Source organism: Artemia franciscana, chromosome 13, assembly GCF_032884065.1.
Source record: "Artemia franciscana chromosome 13, ASM3288406v1, whole genome shotgun sequence".
Taxonomy (NCBI): Eukaryota; Metazoa; Arthropoda; class Branchiopoda; order Anostraca; family Artemiidae; genus Artemia; species Artemia franciscana.
The window spans coordinates 25093445-25120953 of NC_088875.1; the positions used below are offsets into that span (position 1 = coordinate 25093445).

Here is a 27509-nt window from a genome sequence, read left to right on the forward strand (position 1 = left end):
ATAGCCAAAGAGAGAAAAACACATAGTGTGTACATTATTTGTGAAGATCGCAAAACAAATTGTTTTACCCTTTCTTCCAGAAAAAACATTCTGAGTCTCCTTGTCCCTGCCCTCTCCCTGTAAAAAACCCTGAAAGTTTCATCTCGATCCCCGGCTGTGATACAAAACAGTAATCTTCCCAAACTGCAAATAAAATTTGACAACTTCTGATAAAAGCCGCTGATTGCATACAAATTCTTTAAACTGTGTACAGCACTCGCTTGCTTTCAGTTGTCAGGCGTAAAAAAGAAACAAAATCGTATATTGCTCGTGGTTTTGGGGACTTAACTGACTCTAATTGTGAAAATAATGGCGTCGAGCCACGGTACGGAAACTTGTTTAAGGTTAGATAATATGTTCGAAACTTCTGTTTTATGTATAATACGAAAAGTAATATCTAAAAAAGGAGAGGGCTAATAAGCAGTTTAGATGGAAACATGATGACTTCCAAGTTACCAAAATGAAGAGAAAAAAGAAAACAAAACAAGAAAAAAGGCATCGTGGAAAAAGAAAAGTTCTAGTAAAGAAACTATCCTAAGGCCAATGAAAAAAGACATGAAAAGATCAAAATGATGCGAAAACTAATGAATATCAATATAAACAAAAAAAATTGAGCCTCTAAGCCAAGAGATCTACATTCAATTTTATAAAGATCTCTAGAAACCTATTCCATTTACTAATTTCCAATTATAAACATTGTTCTAGTAACTCTCTGGGATGTACTGGAAGTGCTGAAAGCCGAAAATTCTGACAAAACAGATTTTTTTGAAGTTTCTGATGAAAAGGATCTATCCCTAATTTATGTTCAGACTGAAGTAAAGCAGTCAGAAATGAAAAAAACAACTTTAAGGAGCTTAGGACTGATTGGTGGACAAGGACTTATTAGGTAAGCAATTGTACTTGAGTGTTGAGAAGCCAATTGAGTAAGGCCAGATTTACATTTTGGAGAGTTCAGGGTCAAAGCACAGAGTTAACTCTTACTTTTATTTCTTACTACTGCTACTAACAACTCACTGCAGCAGCAAGCCGCCTGAGGCTAAGACAGCTGCGTATGCTCTTCCTTCATCTCAATCATTTCAAAGTTTTCCTCTTTACACCCTCTCAAGAAGTTCTAGTTTTCTTTAAATCCTTTTTCAATACCTGTTCCCATCCCATTTGGGGACAATCTTTATTTTCATTGGACCTTCGATTTATGGCCGAAAAGGACGATCTTTAGCATTCTGTCATCCTTCATCCGCAAAACCTGTCTTAGCCATCTCAACTTTTCCCTCATTATAGCTCTAAATGCGGGATAGAACCAGATTCTCCGTATTGCTTATTGTTTGAAACACGGTCAGTCAGATGATTATTTATTAAAATGAATTTTACATTTTTAATTCCTTTTTTGGCTAAATGGCTTTCTCTTTGTTCTGATCAGACGATTTTGAGAAATATGGGATGGGGAAGGAGGCCTAGTTGCCATGCAATTTTTCGGTTATACAAAAAGGCAACTATAAATTTTAATTTTTAACGAATTTTTTTATTAGTAAAAAATATACGTAACTTAAGAAATAACTTACGTAACAAACTTTTATATTCTTAAATTTTTATAATGTATATGAGGGGGTTTGTACCCTCGTTAATACCTCGCTCTTTACACTAAATCGTAAGTTTTGTGTCGATTCTTTAAGAATGACCCCTGAATCAGAAAGGCCGTAGAATAAATGGTTGAAATTACTAAAAATACTATAGCATAAAGAGCGAGGTATTTATCTCCTCCTAAATACTTCGCTCTTTATGCTAAAGTATTTTTAGAACCCCTCATATGCGTAATAATCTCTGTTCGTTTTAAGTTTCAATGGTACTCCTTACATTCAATTGAAAGAATTTTTCCATGTTTATTTTTTCATTGTTTTTTTTTATAGCAATTATAGAAAATCCTGCTCCCTTTTCATTGCATTTCTGTTCCCCCATGACATATTTCTCCAAGGAAAGATCCTCCCACATAGCCCCTTCCCCTCAACCCCGCCCCCAAAACCAAAAAAAAAAAATCCCCTGAAAACGACTGTACACATCCCAATAACCATTATTATATGTAAACGCTGGTCGAAGTTTGTAACTTGCAGCCCCTCCCCCAGGGACTCTGGGGGAGTAAGTCATTTCCAAAGACATAGTTATTATGGTTTTTGACTATGTGGAACAAAATGGCTCTCTCAAAATTTTGATCTGTTGACTTTGGAGAAAAAATGAGCATGGGAGGGGGCTCAGGTGCCCTTCAATTTTTTTGGTCACTTAAAAAGGGCACTAGAACTTTTCATTTCCGTTAGAATGAGCCCTCTTGCAACATTCTAGGACCACTTGGTCTATACGATGATCCCTGGGAAAAAAACAAACAAATAAACACGCACCCGTGATTTGTCTTCTGACAAAAAATACGAAATTACACATTTTTGTAGATAGGAGGTTGAAAATTTTGCTATAGGATTCTCTGATGCGCTGAATGCGATGGTGTGATTTTCGTTCAGATTCTGTAACTTTTAGTGGGTGTTTTCCCCTATTTTCTAAAATAAGACAAATTTTCTCAGGCTCGTAACTTTTGATGACAAAGACCAAATTTGATGAAACTTATATATTTGAAATCAGCATGGAAATCTGATTCTTTTTATGTATATTTTAGCATCAAGATTCCGTTATTTCGAGTTTCGTTTACTATTGAGCCGGGTCGCTCCTTACTACAGTTCGTTACCACGAACTGTTTGATCAACCGGTTTTTTTCCTTTTGCAGGAAAAACAATCAGCACGAATATAATGTTGTTTCTATTTCTGTTTAAAGTTTTAAACGTATTCTTAAGGTTATAAAGCAAATGATATTTAAAAGAGTTTGGCCATTTGTCTCTCCAGAAATAGTGGATAGAGAGATTCGCTCACAAAAAAAGGGTCACGAAGTTAAATCAGTGAAGCTAAAGCACATTTTTAACATAGAATCATAGGGAAGTAATTTTGTCTTTTTCTGTTTGATACACTGCGACTGATATAATTTATTCAAAGAGACTGTATATTTTAAGTTTAATTGAAATTATGAAACCATGTCTCTCAAAAAAGATGTTTATAATCTTTGTTCCCTGTAATTTCTTCAACGAGATTATCCTAACATTAACGTTATATACATAAAAGTTCATCTTAAGCTTTTAGGATTTTCCTGTTAGTGTTCTTATCTTTTTTTTTTAATTAATAAATCAAACAGATCAGATAGTGAGGAAGTTTCGTAATTTAGGAATTGTTGGACAGCTAAAAGTAAATAGGCAATAATCATAAAAAAAAATAGTGGTTATCAAGTATCGCAGTCTTTTGAAACATTATTGATTTATTTCTCGCTAAAGCCTTTTTTTACAAGGTCCTCTGTCTTCTCCGCTAAGGTATCCCAAATAAAGGTAATATCTTCACAAAGGGGAACCCTTAAATCTTCATTTTGGGAAGCTTAAGTTTCAAGGAGTAATAAAGGTTCCAATTAGTGCATCATCCATTCCATTTTAAAAGATTTTTGCACCACTTTTTCAAAATGTAACTAATTTATTGTATATTTTTATCTGTCAACTACTTTACTGTATTTTCGACTCCATTTCCTGCATTTTTGGTGATACTTGTATTTTGGTATTCACAGTGACAGTTAAGGCCACGAATAGCTGCTTCATTCTTGTAGTGCTTGGCACCTTTTTTATACACAAGATTTTTTTTTTTTTAACAGGAACCTTTTTTTTGTAATCTCAGATCTATTTTGTGGATTTTTGTTTATCTTTGTTTGAACTGCTAGTGATAATTCCAACTTTTTCGGGCCCATTTCTATTGACACAGCTTTTTCTTAAACAAGTGTGGTTTTGTCTTCTCTTTTTCACCTTTACCGGGATTCTCGACTGCTTTTCTTGCAATCTATGCTCCATTTTATAAATTCTGTGACACTTCTTGGAATGCTCGGTGACAAATCTTGTTATCTTTGCTCAATGAGTGCAACCTTGAACAAGCAGATTTTCACATTGGGATTTTCGCTTGATCTATTTATTATGCATATATAGATTCCAAAGTTGTCATTATCGGCCACAAATAGTGGAATCTCAGTCCCCATAAGAAATGTCTTCAAAATAGCAATTTTGAGTTAATTTACCAGGAGAATTTAATAAAGAATCTCGTTCCCATCAAGCCAAGGCTAACCAAACAGTTCGCGGTAACGAACTGTTAGCAAGGAGCAACCCGGTTCAATAGCAACCGAAGCTCTAAAAATGGAATTTGAATACCAATACTTATATAAAAACAATTGGCTTATTATAATGTTTTGAAATTTTCATTAAGTTTAGTCTCACCAGTTACGGCTACGAGCTACGAGCACGCCTAAAATCATAGAATCGCAGTGAAAATCACAACATCAGATTCAGCGTGTCAAAAACCCCCACTGTAGAGGTTTCAAGCTCATTTGTACAAAAATGTGGAATTTTGTATTTTTGCCAGAAAAGAGATTATGGATGCTTGTTTATTTGCTTTTGTTTTTTGCTTCTTTTTTTTCAGGGTGATCTTATCAACCTAATAGTACTAAATATCGCGAGAACCCTAATTCAAACGGAAATTAAGAGTTCAAGTGCTCTTTTTAAGGAACTAAAAAGATTGGAGGGCAACTAGGCCCAACCCCCGCCCCCTTTTCTCCAAAATTGTCCAATCAAAATTTTGAGACTGCCATTTTGTTTGTTTGTTGAAAGGCCCAATAACTATGTCTTTGGCTATAGTATGACCTTCTCTCCCACAGTCCCAGAGAAAATATCTTAAGTTATAAAATTTGCCCTTTGTTTGCGCATAGTATTTGTTTTTGGAAAGTATGCATACATTTTAGTTTGGGATGGGGACGGATTTTTTGCTGGGTGTTTTTCCATGGAGAGGAAAGTTGCTAGGGGGTGAACTTATCAGGGGGGATTTGCAAGAATTCCAATTCAAAATTCGTTTTATATGTCTTGCTTTCTCTTTTCCGTCTCGATTTTATATGTGGAGTTGCTAAGGGTAATTGCCCAGGGCAAATTTTCTCCGGGCCTGACTTTCCTAGAGGATGTTCCTGTAGGGAGGGTATTTCTCTGTGGAGATAAACCAGATTTTCTGGGATTATTTAAAAAAAGATCAGAGATTAAATATAAAAGACAAGTTTTTTCAGCTGAAAGTAAGGAGCAACATTAAAACTTAAAACGAACAGAAATTAATACTCAAATGAAAGGGTTCCCTCTCCCTCAATACCTCACTCTTGTTTTGCCCTAAAGTTTGAACTTTGTCCTAACTGTTAAAGAACGACTCCTGAAACACAAGGGTCGTTTAACTAGAACAATATGAAGCTTTTTTAAAAGTATTGAAGAACTTTAGCGTAAAAATTGAGGTGTTGAGGAGGAGGTAACCCCCTTTATATTCAAAATAATATCTGTTCGTTTTAAGTTTTAATGTTGCTCCTTACTTTTAGTTGAATTTTTTTTTTTAATTGGAGATAAAGCTAAGACAGATAGTCTGAGCAAGAAGCAAAGCTGGCATAAGCCTTTTTCAGGATTGTTTGACATCAAAATGATGACTGCAAAAATGATGTCATTTGCACTTGTTGATAAATAGTCTTTCATCTATCCACCCTAGGGCAGAACTATGATAGACAGTCATAGAACTAAGGGGTGATCGAGATTTTTGGGTTGACTCCTGACTATGTCCCAGGGGTGGATTTAGAAACAAATCTTGGGGGGAGCCACTCGACCAAGGACGCTATTATAAGTCTAAATTCTTGCTTAAGCCTGCCGAAGACCATAAGTAAAGCGCGCTTTGTTTACCTCTCATTCCAGGCAATCTAACGGTCCTATATAAATGTTTAATTCTTGGTCAACCTGCCTGAGACTAGGTGGGTGTGGGCTTCTAAAAGCTAACAAACAAGTATTGGTCAAATAAGATAGTCCTAGTTACTCCTGCTGATCACCCGTGCCATTTAACCAAACACTTGGAAAACTATAAGATCTGTGGTTATCTTAGTTCTATGACTATTTACCTTAGTTCTTCTGCCCTAGGAACGACTCATGGACGGATAATAGATAGACATTTCTATTAACAAATGAACTATCACAATTTTTATACAATCCTAATAAGAGGGCTAATTCCAGATTTCCCTTTCACTCAATCGGACTATCTGTTTTGTTTTTTTCTACAATGAGCCATGGCTTGATGCACATAACTACTTATTTTAATTCAGTTTTTTTGTTACTCATTGCGGATGGGTGCAATTTGACTTCCGCTTGTTTGTCTATCATTCGATGCAAATTTACGGTCCTGTGTCAATTCTAAATTCTTGGCTCATCCTGCCTAGGACCACAGATAGGTGTGCCTTGTTTACCTCTCATTCTCGGGAATTTGACGGTCCTATATCAATTTTTAATTCTTGGTCAACCTACCTAAGACTCTACGCAGGTGTGCCTTTCTAATAGTTAAGAAACAAGTATCAGTCCAATAAGAGAGTTATACTTATTCCCGCCGATTACCCACGCCATTTAACCAAACACTTGGAAAACTATAAGTTCTATGACTATCTGCCTTAGTTCTTCTGCCCTAGGAATGACGTATGGATGGGTACTAGATAGACATATCTATTAACAAATGAACTAACATCATTTTTATACAATCCTAATAAGGGGGCTAATGCCAGATTTGCCTCTCAGTCAATCGGACTATCTGTTTTGGTTTTTTCTACAATGAGCCATGGCTTGATGCCCACAATTACTTGAATTTATTTCAATGAGGTGCGAAAAATTCAACAAAAAGAAAGAGAAGGCCATACTAGAGCTTAATATTCAGCCTCCGAGCTTTTTTCATGGCAAAAGAATTTATTACATCTTCTGTTTTTGGCAGTTCGTTCCTGTATATTAGCATAAACAACAGCACCTCTAACCTCTCCTCTGATGTTGTGCTTCGGACTGCAGAACACGTTATGTCGACCTTAAGAAAATTCTTTTTGCCTCACATGTTGAAACTGGAAGCGTTACAAGGATTGTCAGCAATGCAAGGATGTTTCGGAAAATCTACTCCTGGCTGCTGTTGAGAGCCGAAATGGCCGTCTTCGGCTTCTCCGTTGCTATGTTCGACCAGTGGCTCTTCCATATCTGGAATACATTTTCTATTCAGTACATGTGCCACTTAGAGGGTCCTTGTACTTCTCGTACCCTTCCTTCCGATCGTCCCAATTCTTGCTATGTACAATTGTTGGAATTAGTGATAAAAGTTTTGCCGCATGATCAAAATGGGAGGTTTATCTTTCCGAGAAATCAAGGAGAAAGCCAACCAGGTCTGGGATGAATGCCGCCATCCTGTAATGGCTTTCTGGATCCAGATTCGGTACTTCCGTTCGTACACAGAGCGCGAGGCTATGTGTAGCTGGACGACTTTCATGGCAACATCATTTTTTGCCACGTTCTCGACCACCGTATAGAGAGCCTGGAACTCGGTTTCAGCTCAAGCCTGCATTTCCTCTAATGTTGTTTTGAGGCTGCTTATGAGTTCTAAAGCTCTGACAAGATCACCGTCCTTTTGTTGAAGTGACTCTGCCAATGGTTTCATTAGAGAAGTAAACGAATTCAATCTGATCAGTCCGATCAAGTGTCTGATTTCTTAATGCAAGAACAAAGTAGATGTGCTTTACTGCTGGTCTCTCGGTTCAGCTAGCCTTCTATCTACTCCAGAGCGGAAATACTAGACGAGAAGGAATACCAGAACCCATTAATTGCCTCATGCCACTCTACAAATCTTGTGGTACAAAGGCCAATGAGGGTCTCAGCTCTACCGATGTCTGACATTACATGTTTCTTCAGAAGCCTTAATCGTTTGGCAATCGAGCTGAAATGAGAAAAGATTTCTCGTACGACGTCTTACACATTCCGTAGCATTGGGACAGAAACTATCTTCGAGCACAAAAGATTAGTGACATGGCTTACACAATGAAAATAATCTGTAAGTTGGTAACTGCCCTTTATTTTGCTAGCAGCCCCATTTACCAAGCTTGACATGCTAACAACATTGTCATATCCTTGGTCGACGCACTTTGTCATATGTAAGCCGAATTTGGTGACTTAACTTAAAGGTAGCCTGCCCAGGTTTTTGCCATTTAGCCTTTCCCCGGAAGTTTCGGCTGGTGTTTGCCTTTTCATCTTCAGCGATCCTCGATAAGGTTTGAAAGGCGTTGACTTCAGCATCAGGATCTTCTTGGATAACGTAAACCTTTTCTGATTTGTAAACATAACGACACGCAACTACAATGAGTTCCCTTGTCTGTCTATCACTGGATTCTTGCGTTTCCAAGTGCAGTATCTACAAGCCTTTGAAGCAACAAATCACCCCCGTGAACGCGATACCGAAGTAGGTGACAGAAATTACCATCATTTTCTGCTGCGACTACATTAGGGCACTGATTATTGAGTTTACCATTGTCCCGGTGGCCGCGAAGGGGTATATTTTGTGCCCCGCAAAGTTTATACGCTTCCACAATGCTTGTAAATAGTTCACGGATCTACTCTATTTGTTTTATTATTTCAGAGTCCAAGGCATTCCTGACATCTTGATGGTCTTGCTTGAACTAAGCTTTAAAAGCACTGCAGCTCTACACTGGTAATTCATATGATACTATGAATTGACATGTTATTTAAGTGCGCCATCTTTTCCAGTCAGATTTGAGTAGTCCTTCAGTGGTCTTAAGACGAAGCGACCCTTCTTTTGCCCACAACCCCCAAACACAGCCGACCACCCTCCGTGGCTATTGAAGATTCTCATTATGAAACGAAGACTACACCAAAGTTCCTCGTGTTCTTTTTGACGGCTCACCGCAAGCCAGGGAAACCGGGCAAGAAGCACAATGTTAAGTCGACGAGTAACTTCACCCCCCTTTTACTTTTGTATTGAAGTCGGAACTTCGTCTTGGTTCTTTGACCTCAATCTTTTGTTGAGAAGTTGAATTTCTTCTTTTAGAACCTTGGCGGAGTTGGTAGGTAGTGTCTCTTTAGTCAAATCTGTATGAGAACTAGAGGCAACGGGTAACAGCAAACTTGAAGTTAGCGTCAGAATCTTTTTGAATGTGAATGAGCATCCTGAACTGAGGGAAACGACAGACTTTGAGGCATCTGAAAGAAATTTTATTTTGTTTTTTTTTTTCTGTTAAAGAAAACCCTTTAAAAAAAATGTTTGTGAAAGTAGGCGATCAAGAATAATTGATATTTTTCTCATCACTCGTTGACAGTGTCTAGGCATTATTGTTTTTCTGCGTTAGTTTTTCTTCTAAACGAATTTATAGGGTTTCATCAATTTCGCCTGATCAGTATATTGACCTCCAGTGCTCAATCCAGTTCCAAATGATCAATTCTGAAGATTCCTGTCGTTAGAACCAGTTATGTAATTTTTTTTCTTTGTAAAATTCCCCGTTAAGCAGGAAAAAAGGAGACAAATATTCTCAAAAATGAACCTTAAGTAGAGATAGAGCGTTTTCTTATGATGATATTGTTCATTTCTGAAATGGATGGTCTTGGATATTTCTCCTTATCTCAATTTAGGACGTTTTGCCGAAATGCGGTCAAAATGCTGTTTTTACACGTGCTTTAATAATTTTTAACTTAACCCATTAGCGCCCAACGTTCCCATCTGGGAAAACCTTGCTTTAAATTTTTTATGACTATCACGGTAGCAGCTAGAGCATATTTTTAGCTTTCCTTAAACTAACATAAGAATAAGAGAAGTTTTCAAATTTTTTCGGACCTGGATTTGGTTTAGTTTGGTTCTCTGGATATTTTTTTTTAATATGGGAAAAGGTAAGTTTTTGAAAGCTTTCTCTTTCTAATGGAATACCAGGGAGCGCAAGTGGTTGCAACCTCTTGTTGTAGCGTTTTGTTGTTCCTTAATCACCACTCTTTGAATCTATGAAACAACTGTACAAAACTGTATAAAACTAAATTTAACACCACTATTTGTGTCCAGATTTTTAAAAGGGTGTATGCTGTTAAAAATCGTTGAAAAAGTTTCTCGAACATACAAATAGCAGGCCAAGCTATAAATTTTTAAAGAAAATCCGAATAGATTTAAACTATTACTTTCTTTTTCCCTGAAAAAGACTATCTAACAGCTTGTGGTAACAAATTGTAAGAAAGGAGCAGTTTGGCTCAATAGTAACCAAAACCCTAAAAACAGAATTTTAATACTAATAGATATAATCGGATCTTTTATGCTAATTTAAAATATATGAGTTTCATCAAAAGTTACGAGCCTGAGAAAATGTGCCATAAAAGGGAACACCCCTTAAAAGTCATTGAATCTTGATGAAAATAACACAATCACTTCACAGAAATGAGTAGATTTATTCTACTGATTATCGATTACTGCCTCATCAGTAGTAATTCTACTGATTACGATCGCTGTATATATGATAGAAATATCTGGACTTTTGTGCCTGTTTTTTTTTGTCTTTGTTTTTTCTCTGTCTAAATAAATGGATTTATCCCCACTTGAAAATTTATTTGTTCATCATAGAACGGCAGTGTGGTGTGAGAGGAGAATACCTAATCTAAGTCAAAAATAGTCCAAGAAGCTTTTGAATGTAAGACTAAAAAACTTTTCATATAATCTCAGTTAAAATATTTAAACAAAAAAAAAAGAAACTTGAATAATTAACCGTTATTTTTGTTTGTGACCCGTTTGAGACCATGCTTCTATTTGTGACCCATATACAAATACATACCAGAAAATATCTCCATTTATTTTACCTTGATCCTCATTTTCAGGGAAGTTTTCCAAATACATTTAGATTCAAAAAGGTGATTTCATCTCCATCTCTATCTTTATTTCCAGTCGATTAACGTCCTTTTTCTTTTCTAGGTCTAAAATTGAGAGCTGAGCAGTAAGTTTCTGTGAAACTAAATTTGTGAGGTCTGTACACTGTTGCCGTCTTTTTGTGTGATAGCATTTATTTTCACAGAAAAAGGCGTTGCAGCAGACGTGGCCCCTTATAATTATAAAGTGTAAATAAAAACCAAGGGTTCTCAACCTTAAGTAAAGTTAATTTTCAGTAAAACTATTGTTTAATCTCTTTTTTCTCCCCTTTTCATGTTTTAAAAGAAATGGAACCCTTAACATTTTCAAATCTATTATATTTTTTGCTCATCCCTTGCTAAACGAAATTACTGCTCATCTAAGCTCCTCTACCCCATTGTGTGGTCTCTCCTCCTCAGCCAAGGAACCGCTTCCTGAGTCAAGACACAAAAAAGAGAATCATAGACATTTTATTTTTCTTAATCTTAATAAAAATTGTTAGCTTGTTGAAGTGAAACTTTCTTATTTTGTTTGTATACTTACAGATTATCGAGTACTTGCCACTTGCCGATCTTAAAGAAAGGAATTATTTAAAGAACCCTGATAAAATGGTTAAGTCAATTGGAAAGGTGATCTTGCTCAAAAGCATAGTCCTGGAATATTTTTTTTTATAGAAAAAGAAATTCCGCATTTTTGCGCTAAATTATACAATCAATCAATGATTTTATTAATACTAATTACGAAATGATAAAATAGAACAATACTTCAAATATAATTATTGAAGCAATCAATTGGTGAAGTGATTTTTTCAGTTTTAAGTTTGATAACTTAGAGGAGTGGATTTATGCTCCGGAAGTGAGTTCAAAGCTGGAAAACCGGTCACTTCTAATTGGAATATCTGTGGAAATCTAAGAATATTCTAAAGTGTACTCTTGGATATTGCTAAAAAGAGACCATTAAAACAGGGTGTTGTTAAAAGTTTGGCATCAAAGAGTAAGACCATTTAATGACTAAAAATAGGGTCAAACAAACATGTATTATAACCTTAGTTAGGCTTACCAAATAGTAAAAAAGATGTAAAAATCATTTTTTGGAATTTGAAGTAAGTCGGTAACTTGGTTGTAAGCCATCAGTCAGCAATGACGCATGTTCAAAGTTGACTGACGAAGCTGAAAACTTAGACTGTGAGAGAGGGGAGAGGGGTGTAATTATTACAGTATTAATTTTAGCATTATCAATGGCTGTAAAATTTTCTTTGTAATTTATATGAATTTTTTATTAATTTCTATAAGCCTTTTTCTATTAACATTTGTAAAAATTAGTTTCTGAATGGGTGATAGTAATACAGAAGAGGACCCAATAAATTATATATAAGCGATTTAGAGCAATAATTATAAGAGTGTCCTTGGGAGGGGGTATATTTTCATATTTAATCTGTATTTTTATTTGTAATAGGCAACAAAAAAGAATTTTTAACATCTTGGAACTTCAACATTTCATGGTCCCAAAGACCCTCTCTCCCTGCATGCATACATACCTTATTTAAAACAAATCACCTTGAGACAATCAATTACACCACATAGAGTATACTAAAAGATTAGGTACACTTTAAATTAGCAAGGTCATCAAAACAGAAATACTTTTTTGCCCGTTCAACCCATCTTAGCTGGCTAACAACAAGGATTTTCTTGTATTTTCTTTTGGTCGTTGCAGGTTGTTAAGTTTTTAGTACAATAAATTTTTGTCTTATGTGCCCACATTTAGCCAAATAAATGAATAAGCGAAGCTAATTAGTCAAATTTTACAAAGCCCCCAAAGATGACAACCAACAATTATAAAATTGTCAGGCAAGGCCGTATTCAAGTTGGAGGGGCTACGGTTTCTGTGCACTGTACTCGTAGTTCACAAAAGATTTTTTTTTCACAAGGGGAAACCCTTTCTTTCCCTTGGAAAGCTGAAAATCACCAATGCCGTCTAAACTGTGGTGATTGACCACTTGTCTTATTTTGGATACATTAAATGTTAAAGAGAGTTAAGGAAGTGGTACAATGTCAGGAATGATATTGCCTAATCAAATTTGAAAAGCCTACTTTGACCTGCCTAGATTTTTCCACGCCTTCTTAGCGAAGATTTGATTTTGACATGAAATACTACTACTGCTAACAAGTCACTGCAGCACCAAACCGCTTGAGGCCAACCCAGGCACGAACTTTATTTAAAACTTCCCTCTTTACACCCTCCCAGGTATTAATCTATACTTACACCCCCATTTCCTTTAAATCTTTACTTACGATATCCTCCCATCCCAATCGGGTACGACCTGTTTTTCGTTTGGCACTAGACGGTTCGCCGACAAGTACTTAAAACTTGCTGACTTGAAATAATTTTAAAAAACAATGCCGATTAGAAATTACTTCAAGTGAAATTTCAGCTTCGGTCCTCTAACACTACTAATAAGGTCTGTCAATTATCCAGCTGGTTTTGATGGTTTTTTTTTTTATTCTTTTAAAGATGTCGAAAGACGCTACAATGTTAGTGACGCTAGGGAATTTTCACCATGTTAAATTACCTAAGATCTAACTAATGAGTTTCCCAGCTCTTTGGTTTGTGTTACGCCCCGTATTTTTTTTAAACTTAAAGGAATCTATGCAATTTGTTTTAATCAGGTTTCGGAAGTTAGAGACTTCAAAATTAATGTCATTGTTCCCCTTGAGAGGCAGCCATTTTCATTAGTAATCCAAGACTTAAATTTGAAAAGGCCATCATTGTAAATTGGGTGACAAGAGAACTCGGAAGTGTGACATTCATTTGTGACCAGGATATCATCCCAAACCTTTTCCAGATAGATTGTTCCTCAAGAACGTAATAGTACCCCCCTGAAGCTCAACCTGTCAATAGCAGGGTAAAGAACAATGTTTTCTCCAACTATGTGGTTGGCCCAATAAGCTGAGCTCTCATCATCAGAAACCAGTATCTACAAGATTCATCCTTTTTGCTTGCAAGAGTGATTTAAGGCAATCAAGTTAGTATGTAATATGACAAATTAGTTATTTACCCTCAGGGGAATAGTTAATATGTAGCTCGTCAAGCTAACCCTTTTCCCCCAAAGTTTTCTGGTCAAAATTTTAAGATCGTTGTTTTATTCAACATAGTTGAAAGATCCAATAACTATGCCTGGTATATATGCATTGTAGCAACCCCACTCAAGTTCTTGATCTGAGTAGAACTGATTTCTCTGACCATAAATGAAATTTATTAAGTTTGCCATATGTAGTGATAGAGAATAATGGCTGACCATGGAAGTTAAAATGAAGATTTGGGATTTGCCAAGGACTGAAGAAGAGGGAATTAAACTTTTTCCGGATAAACGGATGTTGCCCAAACAAAACAGTGTTGTCAATGGAAACAACATGACTTTAAGCTTTTTTAACAAAAAGCCTTTTTGGAAGTAAACAACAAGGCCTTGGGGAATTTTTCATGAAGAGTGAGTCAGATTTAATGGCCTTATTTGAAAAACGATCACTAAATAGATACAAGAGATCAAGTTTTTTTAATAGGAAGGAAGGAGCAACATTAAAACTCAGATCAAACAGAAATTGCTCCGTATATGAATGGACTGCCTTCCTTCTCAATACTTTGCTGTATACGCTAAAGTTTGACTGTTCTTCCAATTTTTTTTTCAGGAACTGATACTGAAACACAAGGGCTGTTTAATTAGAATAGGAAGTTTTTTAAATTTGCTAAAACTTTAGCGTAAAGAGCAATGTATTGAGGAAGGGGGCAAACTCTTATAATGCGGAATAATTTCTGTTCGTTTTGAGTTTTAATGTTGCTCCTTACTTTCCTTTTTTTTTTTTTATTCAGTTTCTTATGACGAGTATTTAAGGCAAACCCAAGAAAAACATACTTTCAAATTTAATTGCCAACGATAACATTTCTTTGAAGCGTTATTAACCGAAATGGTGGAGGGATATCACTTACTATGGCAATTAGTGAGCCATTTTTAGGAAAGCCGAAGGGTAAATAAAACTGCATGCTTTGCTTAAAAGAAAATCTACTCCAGCATTGGTTTTTATATACAACAACAAAAAACTCGTGAATTTGTACTTGTATATGTTTTTATTGTGTATTGTTTTGATGTACCTTGCGGTGTTTATCATCAACTTTCTATTTAAGCTAGGTTAAGACCCGGGTAACGTTTGCTTCAAAATTACCGACAAATTTCTTTTTAATTTAGTTTTTTATATATCCATAGTATCCGGCAACCCCCTTGGTGCCCCCTATCCGGCTTGGTAATCAGAAGTTTTAGTGTTCTTTTCAAGACAGAGCGATCGAAGGGTAGATATCCCCCAACCCTCGTATTTTCACGAAATGCATCTGATAAAAACTATGAGAATCGCCATTTGTTGTCGTACAAATTCGATTGGAAATTGGAAGGGCTAGTGCCCTTTTTATTGGTCAAAGGGATTGGAGGGCAACAACAACACCCCCCCCCCTCCCTGTACGCCCATTGATTCCCAAAACGCATCACATCAAAATTTTGATATAGCTATTTTGTTCAACGTATCTGAAAGGTCAGGAAATTATGTCTTTGACAACCCCCATACCTTCTCAAGACTAGAACATAATTTGCACTTTGCTGAAAAAAAAATGAATGTGGATTGTCAGTTTAGTATACCATGTCAGCTATATTTAGAAACCCGACGATAATGGGGATCAAAAACCTAAAAATGCATAAAAGAATATTTAACACAAAAATTTTACCCGTGATAGAATATGGAGCAGATATATGGGGTGGAGAAACGGTGCAGCAACTGGAGTCCCTTCAGCTCCAGTATTATAAAAGAGTGTTTGGTCTACATCAGACAACTCATTCACAGATTCTGAAAGGTGATATGGGCCTGTTTTCTTTAAAGCTACGTTGGTATATTTTAATGCTTAGATTCTGGTTGAAGATAACTAAGAGTAATGAAGATAGACTAGTAAGAGCGGCATATGAAGAGATGTTGAAATGTGGTTTAAAAACCTCGTGGCCATCCCAAATTAAATCATTACTAGAAAAAGTAGGGATGCCTTATTTATGGAATAATGGTCTTTGCTCTCGTGATGTACCATCAAATTTAGAAAGCCAGGTACGATTTATAGTAGAGAGTCAGGAAATTCAGCATTGGCAAGGGCTGGTTTTTGATTCTACAACACTATAATCAGGCAAAACCTAGTTTTGGGGAGGACGTCTATTTTAAATTTAACTTACCGGCTATGATTCTACGTCGTTGGATTCAGCTTAGGGCAAATTGTCTTCCAATCCAGAACAGGCAAAAAAGGTTCGACAAAAATAAAATGATAGTTGGTCCTGATAGGCGGTATGCTTGTCCCCTTTGTAAAGATGATGATGAAGACTTGGATCATTTTCTCCGGAAATGCCCGGTGCTCTTGGATTTACGGAAAATTTCTTTGCATGGGATTAATTTGATGCTTCCGGGTATTCTATAAAATAGTAACCCAACCACAATATTTCGAGTGGGAGTATATATAGATAAATCTTTAATAAGAAGAAAAAGTTTTATATGATTAATTTCTTTTGTAGTTAGATTAGGTACTTTTTGCGTTGAATTCTGTTTTTTTGTGCGTGTTCGTACTGTTGTTAATTTCCTTGCTTGTTTGTTATTTATTTATATTTTTGTGTATATGGCCCACGGGTTTTTGAAATACACTTATCTATCTATACTGATATATATTCTTTAAAGTTTCACTAATTTTTGTTTATTAAAGTTGAAAAAGTAAAAACATTTTAAACATTTTTTGTCGTACAATTTTGTAGGATGGCTGTTGAGTCTTCAAAGGGAAACTGAACGCAAAACAGATATTTTTGTTTAAAAAAAGATAAGACAAATTTGCTCTAAAATAAGATTAATGACTGATCATTATATTACTGGTAATATCAATACTACTACTCAGATTACTATTACAACTATACCTAAGGGTATGAAGGTTAAATTTTCAAGAAATTTTGAGAGGGAAAGCTAAATTAAATCAGAACTGGCCCTCTGTATATAGGTTATCAAAAGGGTGTAATAGATATATCTTAAGAACAGTTAGGTGTGTGAAGTTGAAACTAAAAGGGTTTGTTATAATGAATTTTTAACTAACCAAAAGAAAATATTTGCATCCTAATGCTTCTGCTTCTACTCATTCTATTATTACTGTTGCTATTATTACTACCTCTTTAACTGCTACTGCCACTAAAACTTAGGCTGCTAGAATTAATTCTACAGCTACCACTACTACTGCTATTAAAACTAAGGATATTAAGGCGATAAATTTGGAATATATAGAAGCTGTATGGAACTAAATCGAAACACACTATGCCCACACATGTTGTCAAGCGGATGCATCGGAAACGCCTCAGGAATGGTTGATGGAACTTTTCTAAAAGTTTCTCCAACATACAAATAGCAACCCATACAATGGATTCTTATAGAACAAAAAAACTGAAATGATACAAACTATATATTTTTTTTCTATGAAAAAGATTATGTCAATAAAAACTAGACCTACGTTGCCCGGGCAACGTGAAGTGTCGCGGGAACCTTTGTCCGGCTTCGCCGTCTTAAGTGTTGCGAGAGCAACACTTTGGTTTTGTTTCTTCGCTACCAATCAGTAATCACATGATCAAAGGCTATTCCTCAGCGTTGAAAAAGCAGCAGCAAAATAGTATCGAAAGAAGGGACGAAATTTTTTACACCACCCTGTATGACTTACAAATTGCTTAGTGACGAGTAAGTTTAGAAAAGATAAGTTATTTTTGATACAAGCTAAAAAGTCTAAAATATTTATGGCCCTTTTTTACCTTTATTATTGTAGTTTATTTAATTGCAAAGCACTTTTTTTTGGTTGCCCAAAAGTGTGTTTCTACAATAGTTTGTCCAGTTTGAAAAAGTTTAAATAAAAGATATGATGTTTTAATTATCAATTCTTAGGAAATAAAATTGAATTGTCGGAAATATTGCCTTATCCCATCCGTCTGAAATCTCCAAATCTTTACCGTAATTTCAAAAAAAAATACCATAGCTATCTTTTCTTTTGAATTTCCTCCCCCCCCCCCTGAGAACTAAACCCCCCATACACATTTGCTTATAAGACTAGTGATTTCCAATTTTAGAAAAACGGTGTAGCGTTTTTTTCGACCAGTACATATTAATTTACTATCAGAGAAAGAAGAACTATCAACTACAGCATGCCAACAAATGATTTCAGGCATTAAAAACAGTCATATTTTGGTTAATTCTACTTTTTCATCTTCACAAAAAAATAACTAAAAAAAAAAATAAATCTGCAGAGATAATTTTTTTTTTCTTCTTCTGGGATTGGCCAGGCACTTGGACAGGCACTCGGTACAACCTAAAAAGAAAGAAGTTTTTTGAAAAAAACAAACAAGTTTTTTTAACTGCCAGTAAGGAGCTCCATTAAAACTTAAAACGAACAGAAATTATTCTGTCTATAAAAGGGGTTGACCCCTCCTCAACGCCTGGCTCTTTACGCTAAAGTTTGACTCTTTCTCACGACTCTACTTTTTAAAACAATTAAAAACTTTAGTGTAAAGAGCAAGGTGTTGAGGAGGGGCCAATTGAAATATATATATATATATATATATATATATATATATATATATATATATATATATATATATAAATATATATATATATATATATATATATATATATATATATATATATATATATATATATATATATATATATATATAATATATATAAATATATAAATATATATATATATATATATATATATATATATATATATATATATATATATATATATATATATATATATATATATATAAAGAAAGAAAAAAACTGGACAAAATCGACAAACAATAAGCCATAAATAAATTTCAGAAGCAAAAAAATGGCTATAAGACGGAGCAAGACACATCTACTACTACTTCTACTACTAAAAAACTCAACTCATAATCAAAGGAAAAATGGTACATAACAAATTAAAAATGAATAGAAATTTCAAATTAGACATTTTAGACTGCACTTTTTTTTCTTTTATGTCTCAAATTTCCAGTTTTATCAGTTAAAAAAAAGTTGCGAATATACAACATTCTTCGATGTCCCATTGTCTGTGCATATAAATAGATTGTCAGGTTTACCGACTCTTGAACATGCAACATAAAATTGTCCATGGAAAAAACAATCCGTATTCAGATCTATACCTGATTATTCTAATGATTGCCCTTGAGCTTTGTTGATGGTGATTGCTAATCGAACATTCCCTGTGTCCCCGTCGTCATTTATATATCCCCCTGGGCCCCCGGCATCCCCATTGTAGTTGTGTCCCTGTGTCCCAGTCGTCATTTATATTCCCAGCATCCCGGTCGTCATTTGTGTCCCAGTCTGTAATTTCTCTTTGAGCGTCCCGGTCGTCATTTATATTCCCTGTTTACCGGTCGTCATTTATGTCCCGGTCTGTAATTTATCTTTGAGTGTCCCGGTCGTCATTTATATCTCCCGGTCGTTATCTGTGTCCCAGTGTCCCAGTCTGTAATTTCTCTTTGAGTATCCCGGTCGTCATTTATATTCCCTGTGTCCCGGTTTTTAGTTTTCTTTTTCTCCTTTATTTCTGAGTTTTTTTCCTTTTTTTAGTTTTTTTTTCTTTTTCAGTTTTTATTATTTTTTTTTTTATTAGTTTTTAGTATTTTTTCTTTTTAGTTTTTTTTGTAGTTTTACCTTTTTTTTTTTTTTTTTTTTTTTTTTTTAGTTTTCTTTTTTAGTTTTTTACCTTTTTTTTTTTTTTTAAGTTTTTTAGCTTTTTTAGTTATTTTTCTTCTTTTGTATTAATGCTAAAGCCAAGGTTCGAACCTGGAACATAATGCTTTACCAACTCAGCTACTTCGGCTTGAATACATTCGTTTTTGAATTGGTATATGATGAAATACTTCAGCGCGCCAACCCAAAACCTAGTTGGTGGGGGCGCTTTGTGCCCCCCCCCCCCAAGCCCCCCTGCGCGCGTAAGTTGTTACGCGCCATATTAGTTACGCGCCATTGTAGTTGTGTCCCTGTGTCCCACCTGTGAATATAGATAGATATATATGTATATGTTTTTAACTACGTAAAACTTGCGAATATACAACATTCTTCGATGTCCCATTGTCTGTGCATATAAATAGATTGTCAGGTTTACCGACTCTTGAACATGCAACATAAAATTGTCCATGGGAAAAACAATCCGTATTCAGATCTATACCTCATGATTCTAATGATTGCCCTTGAGCTTTGTTGATGGTGATTGCTAATCGACCATTCCCTGTGTTGCCGTCGTCATTTATATATCCCCCTGTGCCCCCCGGCGTCCCCGTTGTAGTTCTGTCCCGGTCGTCATTTATATTCCCTGTTTACCGGTCGTCATTTGTGTCCCGGTCTGTAATTTATCTTTGAGAGTCCCGGTCGTCATTTATATCTCCCGGTCGTTATTTGTGTCCCAGTGTCCCAGTCTGTAATTTCTCTTTGAGTGTCCCGGTCGTAATTTATATTCCCTGTGTCCCGGTTTTTAGTTTTCTTTTTCTCCTTTATTTTTCAGTTTTTTTCCTTTTTTTAGTTTTTTTTTCTTTTTCAGTTTTTATTTTTTTTTAGTTTTTTTATTAGTTTTTAGTTTTTTTTTTCTTTTTAGTTTTTTTCTGTAGTTTTTACCTTTTTTTGTTTTTTTTTTAGTTTATTCTTTTTTAGTTTTTAGTTTTTTACCTTTTTTTTATTTTATTTTTTAGTTTTTTAGCTTTTTTAGTTATTTTTCTTCTTTTGTATTAATGCTAAAGCCCAGGTTCGAACCTGTAACCTCTCGGACCTGGAACCTGGAACATAATGCTTTACCAACTCAGCTACTTCGGCTTGAATACATTCGTTTTTGAATGGGTATATGATGAAATAATTCAGCGCGCCACCCCAACACCTAGTTGGTGGGGGCGCTTCTGCCCCCCCCCCCCCCACGCGCGTAAGTCGTTACGCGCCATTGTAGTTGTGTCCCTATGTCCCACCTGTGATATATATATATATATATATATATATATATATATATATATATATATATATATATATATATATATATATATATATATATATATATATATATATATGTCGTCATTTATATATCCCCCTGTGCCCCCCGGCGTCCCCGTTGTAGTTGTGTCCCTGTGTCCCGGTCGTCATTTATATTCCCTGTGTCCCGGTCGTCATTTGTGTCCCGGTGTCCCAGTCTGTGATTTCTCTTTGAGTGTCCCGGGCGTCATTTATATTCCTTGTGTCTCGGTGTCCCGGTCGTCATTTGTGTCCCGGTGTCCCGGTCTGTATATACATTCGTTTTTGAATTGGTCTTTTTTTAGTTTTTAGTTTTTTACCTTTTTTTAGTTTTTTTAGTTATACCTCATGATTCTAATGATTGCCCTTGAGCTTTGTTGATGGTGATTGCTAATCGAACATTCCCTGTGTCCCCGTCGTCATTTATATATCCCCCTGTGCCCCCCGGCGTCCCCGGTGTAGTTGTGCCCCTGTGTCCCGGTCGTCAATTATATTCCCTGTGTCCCGGTCGTCATTTGTATCCCGGTGTCCCGGTCTGTATATACATTCGTTTTTGAAATGGTATATGATGAAATAAATTTTTGTATTTTTCCTCTTTTTTTCTTTTTAGTTTTTTTTTTGGTTTTTAGTTTTTTAGTTTTTTAGTTTTTTTATTTTTTTTTCTTTTTTCTTTTTATTTTTTTTGTTTTGTTTTTCTCCTTTATTTTTCATTTTTTTTCTTTTTTATTTTTTTTTCTTTTTTAGTTTTTTTATTAGTTTTTAGTTTTTTTATTAGTTTTAAGTTTTTTTTTCTTTTTAGTTTTTGTAGTTTTTACCTTTTTTTTAGTTTTTTTTTTACTTGTGTCCTGGTCGTCATTTATACTCCATGTGTCCCGGTCGTCATTTGTGTCCCGATGTCACGGTCTGTAATTCCGTCAGTCGAAAACATGACGTCAGTCGACACACAAACATGACGTCACTCGACAGACACACACACACACAGACAACTTATTTATATATATATATATATATATATATATATATATATATATATATATATATATATATATATATATATATATATATATATAAATATATATATATATATATATATATATATAAATATATATATATGTATATATATATACATCAACTAAAAAAGCCGAGATTTATTCTTGATTTTTATTCGTTTTCCCTTTAAAATTCATCCAGGCATGTCCAGAAAGAGAGCAAAAAAACTTTTTATTCACTGGATATCAGACGGCCAGATATCAGTTTATCGGGCCAATTAAAGAACTTGGGTCATGCGAGAGCTCTAGCTATGAGACATTATCAGTCTTTCGAGAGTTAGAAGCTTGTCACGAGCACCAGTAAAATTTTGATAAAATAACGACACGGATGAATTAGAAATCGTCATAACTTAAAAATTAAACACGGACAGATGAATTCAATCTTTCTGAGGCCCTTTGAACAGGGAGGTGCTTCTTAAGCTCCAGACAAACCAAGCTATTGTTATGATGATTCCCTCCACAATCAGCGCACTTCACAATCTGAGAAGAACATGCTTGGTTCTTGTTAGTGTGATCCCCTCCACATTTATTACGTTTTACAGGGTTCTTACGGTCCCTTACAAAATGCCGAAATCCTTGGTAATTAAGGGGTTGCATGGGCCTTTCAATTGGCAGAGTCACTCGGAAAAGGCAAAATTCAATCTTGATGTCAAACTTAATTGCAATATCAAGCTCTTCTTTAGTTTCAAAGTTCAGGTGCACTATTCCAGAACTCTCATACCTTTTCAGACTTGCAACGCTGCTATCAAGCCCTGGAATCTGGGAGACATCATAATCGAGATCAATCTTGATAATTCGGGCATGTTCAGTTTTAATAACTGTGGCACGAATTTTTAATGTGGCGAGGGGGATGGCTGGAACTTCTGCAATGGCCGACTCTTCATCGATTAAATGAACAACAAGTCCTTTTTTTCTTTCATCTTTTTTACTTTATCTGCGCAGCCAATTTTTTGCATTAATTCACGTTGATTCTTCGGGTTATGCACGTTAATACTGGCAAGACTGTTTTTAGCACGACAGCAACGGCGGGGGTTTGATGTGGTGACGTTGATGGCCAAACAGAGACTGGAACCAGTGAGCAAGTTTCTTGCTTTTTCACCAAGACATTTAGAATACGAACACACTCGTTTAAGCGTGAAGCCACAATCGTAGGCTTATCATTTAGAAACGATGGCAAATCCGAAGGGTCTACAATGATAAAAAGCGGTGGAGGTTCATCTTGTTGCACTTAGCCATTAATTAGATCGTAAATATCTCATGGGAAAGATATAGCAGGGTGCGAACCTCTTCGCTTTTCAAAACTGTCCACTTGAAAAGCCTTTTTGCACGTCTCCGTCGCATTTTTAATTGCATCTTTTCCAAAAAAAACTTTTAAGCAATTGGAAAGATTGAGTCCTTATCTTTCGCTATATGCCGCTGCACAAAAATCAACACCGGACAAACAAAGATAGGCCCAGTCATTGTTTAATTACCATCCTACCAGCTCTCACTTCACAATCGAAAATAATCGTCCTAGTCACTATAATTCTTATTGCAACATGAGATCTTAAGATAAAAAACCTACTGAATTAATAATTCACAGGGCAATATCTTTAATAGGTAGGTCAGTAAGTATAAGTAGGGATTGTACGTCACTATAATCTCTATTGCAAAATTTTTTGTATCTTCCCATCAAACATAATGAAGTAATAATTTCTAAGCAGTATCACACTGCTGATATGGTTTGATAATAATATAATATTGCGAGTCTATTAACAGCTCATGTATTATGCATAAGAAACCCACAACCCTTTGGCTTATAATTTAGTGTCAGTAACCGGTTGGTTTTGCTGAATAACCAAACGAAGAATTTTTTTGAACAGAATTTTGCAACTGAAAGTAAAGAGCAAGGTAAAAATTTCAGATGAACAGAAATTATTTCAAAATTTAGCAATTCTCAATGTTCACTCTAAAGTGTAAAAACACGTTAAAAAAAAAACAAAAAACTTCGAACTTTGCACCGCGGGTGTTCCAGAGATCGTTCTTAAAGGACTGCGACAGCAATAAAAAAAAACAAAAAACTTTAGCTAAAAAAGCAAGGGTTGAGAAAACTCATATCTAATGAGTTACAAAAACTTTTAAAAACGGATGAAAACTTCAGTTTGCCAAAGTTTTAAATTTTGTTTTATATATTCAATTTTTGTTTATTTTTCAAATCTTGACTGGAAATCCTTCCCCGATTTCTGCCTAAAATTTGCCATAGAAAATTCTGCTAGAAAATATTTCTGTCGAGGAGTTACAAAAACTTTTAAAAACGGATGAACACTTGTTTTATGTTGATTTTTCCTGCATTTATAGATCCGACAAACGTTTCGGTGGTGGTTCAAATGCCCTAGCCCCCCCTCCCGTTGGTGCGACCTTGTTCATAAGTACCAATTTTCTTTCTCCGTAGACACCCAATTAAAGGGTCTCTGCTCTCTGCTACCTGGTGTGCATCTTCGAGCGCTTCTTATGCCACTAAACCTAGCACAAATAATCAGATGGTATGCATGATTTTTTAAATTGGCAACTCTTTACACTCACTTGGACGAGAAGTGATAAAAACATTTCATACAGTAAATTTCAATTAAAAAATTATTTGAAACGACAAGAAGAGCCTTTACAAAATTATAAACTTATATTTCGACATATTGTAACTAAGAAACCTCACTTTCGGTGGAACAGAACCCCAAAAACTTGCCCCTAAGATAAACACACTCCTGGGAAACTCACGTTGATAGAAAATTGCTTCCAGAAGAGACATCTATCGATTTAATTGGCTATTTCAGTAGTGTGAAAACACTATTAGTATTAGCAGCAAACACAAAGTATTAAAGAACAATGTTCATTCGCCTTTTTTTTTTTTTTTTTTTTTTTGCATAAGCGGATAATACAAAAAAAAAGAAATAGAAGGAAATACGTCCCCCAGACGAATTAAACAACAAAATAGAAATTAAACTAGTAATAGGGGTAAAGTGATGATCATTAATTAGCATTAGCAGTATAAAGAATTATACATAGTCAAAAATTGCTATAAGTAGTAATAAGATAATAAGAATAGTTATAAGAAAAAATACCTATGCACTGAAATATCTGCGGTCTATCTCCTCTATTTCGTAACTTATGAGGTTGCCAAGTGGTTGCCAATACGCATTCCACAGGTTGAATAACATGCCTCGTTCATTCTGTAAATTTTAATTATAATTAGAATGCAGTAGAAAATGCATCTACAGAATATTAAGCGTTATTTACGGAGTTAATTCAAGCAATTAATTCAGCCTATCTCTCGATATTTCCTGAACTTCCACCCTAACAAAGGTAATAAAGATATGTTATTTCGATAAAATAAATCTCAGCAATTAGAATCTGGTATTTTGTCGTCGTTCCTAAGCTGTTTTCTATTAAAAACTAGAAGTATCTCATCTTTGGGTATTCCCAGCTGAAGTTGTATTTTCCACCGGCAAATGCTGATATAGATCAGCATTTGCAGATGATAATCTTGCATCACGACGGTCTTCGGCCTCAATGGTTTCTTTTTCTGCAGAGAACATACTTTCATAGCTCTTACTACTTGCGTCATTATCTTTTTTTTTTTGTCAGTCAGAATACCAATGTCAACTTCAATTTCTTTTTTAATTTCAATAGACTCCTTTTGAGGCTGAAGTATTGGCATTCTGAGCCTCATTGACTGGTTTGGTTTTACTATTCTTCCCAAGATGCCAGACGAGCCCTTCTATATATTTTCTTGAATTCATCCCTCTTAAACTTTGACCCATTTCATATTTTATATAGCTTTCAATACATTAATTCAGAAATACTCCATAGCATGCAACTGGGATCCCAACGATCCCTAGTGAAATTCATCTTATAACTCCTTTAAAATAACTGAAGATTCCTAAATAAATGAAAATTCCTGGAAATTATCAAAAAAACCCTAAAATAGCCTTCGTTAGGGCCAAGAGTTTTATTCCTGATTTTGTATAAGTAACAAGAAATATGCTGTGGGCTTTGGTCTTTAGGCAAGGAAATATTTTTCATTAATGTGGCGGATGTTCATTAGATTATGGTTGCAGTGGTAGCTGCTACGCACTAAAGAAGGAACAACGGTCCATTGTAACGAAAATTGAAAACGGATTTTAATAACTGGCAAGAGAGAAAAAATGTAGCTGATAAAAAAATGATAACCATTATCTCGATTAGTCTTAATAGTCAAATATTGTTTTTGAAACGAATTTATGAGAATTTTCAAAAATAGCTTGAAAAAAAAAATTGGCATTGAATCAAAACAGAAAGTATTCTACTAGAATCGCCATGGGCGAAAACCCTATAGAGGAGACTTACAGTCCCCTGCCTTGAACAAAAAGGAAAATCACTTTTGTTCATTGGTAGCACTGATGTGTCCTCTTTCATTTTCCTTTTTTGTCCTCGACTGCTTGAGGGACAATACAATATCAAAAAGCTCTATTTAAGGGCTCATTTGAAAGCCAATTTGAATATCTGGTATCTTTTGTTATAATTTAACATAACATTTAAATTAAATCTCCGTATATCCCTTCAACTCATGGATACAGCAATAGCTGCAACCTAGTACAAAGCGACCGCTAGCCAAAAATACCCAAGATAAATATAACTGTTAAGTGAAGAAGAATCGCTATTTGAGGATGATTAAGGAAGGGTAACTGCGAGGTCGGAAGAGCTAAATAAAAACTAAACTAACTAACTAAAGATAAATATTAAACAAAACAAGAGCTAAGAGCTCTAATGGCACTTGTAACGAGGTCGGAAGAGCCAAGAACTCATATGGTATGCTCAAAAGTGAACAGAGGCTTACTTGTTTTAATTCTAGCAGTTCTTCTTTCCGCCGACTCAACTGAGTTTCTAGCTTATTTTGATCAGCTAAGGCCTTCTTCTGTTGAGCTAATAGATTCTGGAGATGTATAATACTTTTTTTCATTTCTTGAATTTGAGCTTCATAGTGCCTCTTGATCTCAGAAGATGAGGTGGGCTCGACGCCACCTTCTTTTAAAACCTTGTCTCTTTCAACTTCGAGGGACTTAATCTTTGATCCCAAGGAGTCAAGTCGGTCTTCGTACTGCTGCATAATCATAAGGATGCGTTCCTGGGATTTTCCTAATTTTTCTAAAAGTTCTTCGTTCATTCGAATTTTATCATTTATTTCTGCTAGTGCTACTGAATTAGCGTCACCTACAAATATATATTGATTTTAAATATATTGATAAAGTAGAAATCGTTCAACACAAGTATGCACAAATATAATAAACACAACATTCATAGAAGCAACGTTCAACGTTCATAGAACTTGTCATCAACGTTCAAGCTCTGAAGCACCAGATGCTTCTAAATATCAAATTTCATTAAGATCTAATCACCCGTTCGTAAGTTACAAATACCTTATTTTTTTCTTTTTTTTTAATTACCCCCTCCCAAACTCCCCTAAAGAAAACAGACCCAGTTTGATTATTTCAGCTACGTA

The 27509-nt window shown here is 35.2% G+C and overlaps 2 protein-coding genes across 2 annotated transcripts; one reads left to right on the forward strand and one right to left on the reverse strand.

Annotated features, from left to right (window-relative positions):
* Positions 1-744: 744 nt before the first annotated feature.
* LOC136034708 (tether containing UBX domain for GLUT4-like) lies at positions 745-11371 on the forward strand (the record flags this gene model as incomplete). Its single annotated transcript, XM_065716044.1, is given in 2 exon segments — positions 745-925; positions 10921-11371. Coding segments are annotated over 2 exon segments (200 nt in total), but the record flags the coding sequence as incomplete, so codon positions are not given.
* Positions 11372-18105: 6734 nt separating this feature from the next.
* LOC136034709 (kinesin-like protein KIF21A) lies at positions 18106-27251 on the reverse strand. Its single transcript, XM_065716045.1, has 3 exons — positions 26847-27251; positions 25093-25200; positions 18106-18255 (listed from the first exon to the last, which is right to left on the reverse strand). Exons 1-2 carry the CDS (start codon positions 27171-27173, stop codon positions 25093-25095), a joined length of 435 nt encoding a protein of 144 aa, XP_065572117.1. The 5' UTR covers positions 27174-27251; the 3' UTR covers positions 18106-18255.
* Between the last annotated feature and the right edge of the window lie 258 nt (positions 27252-27509).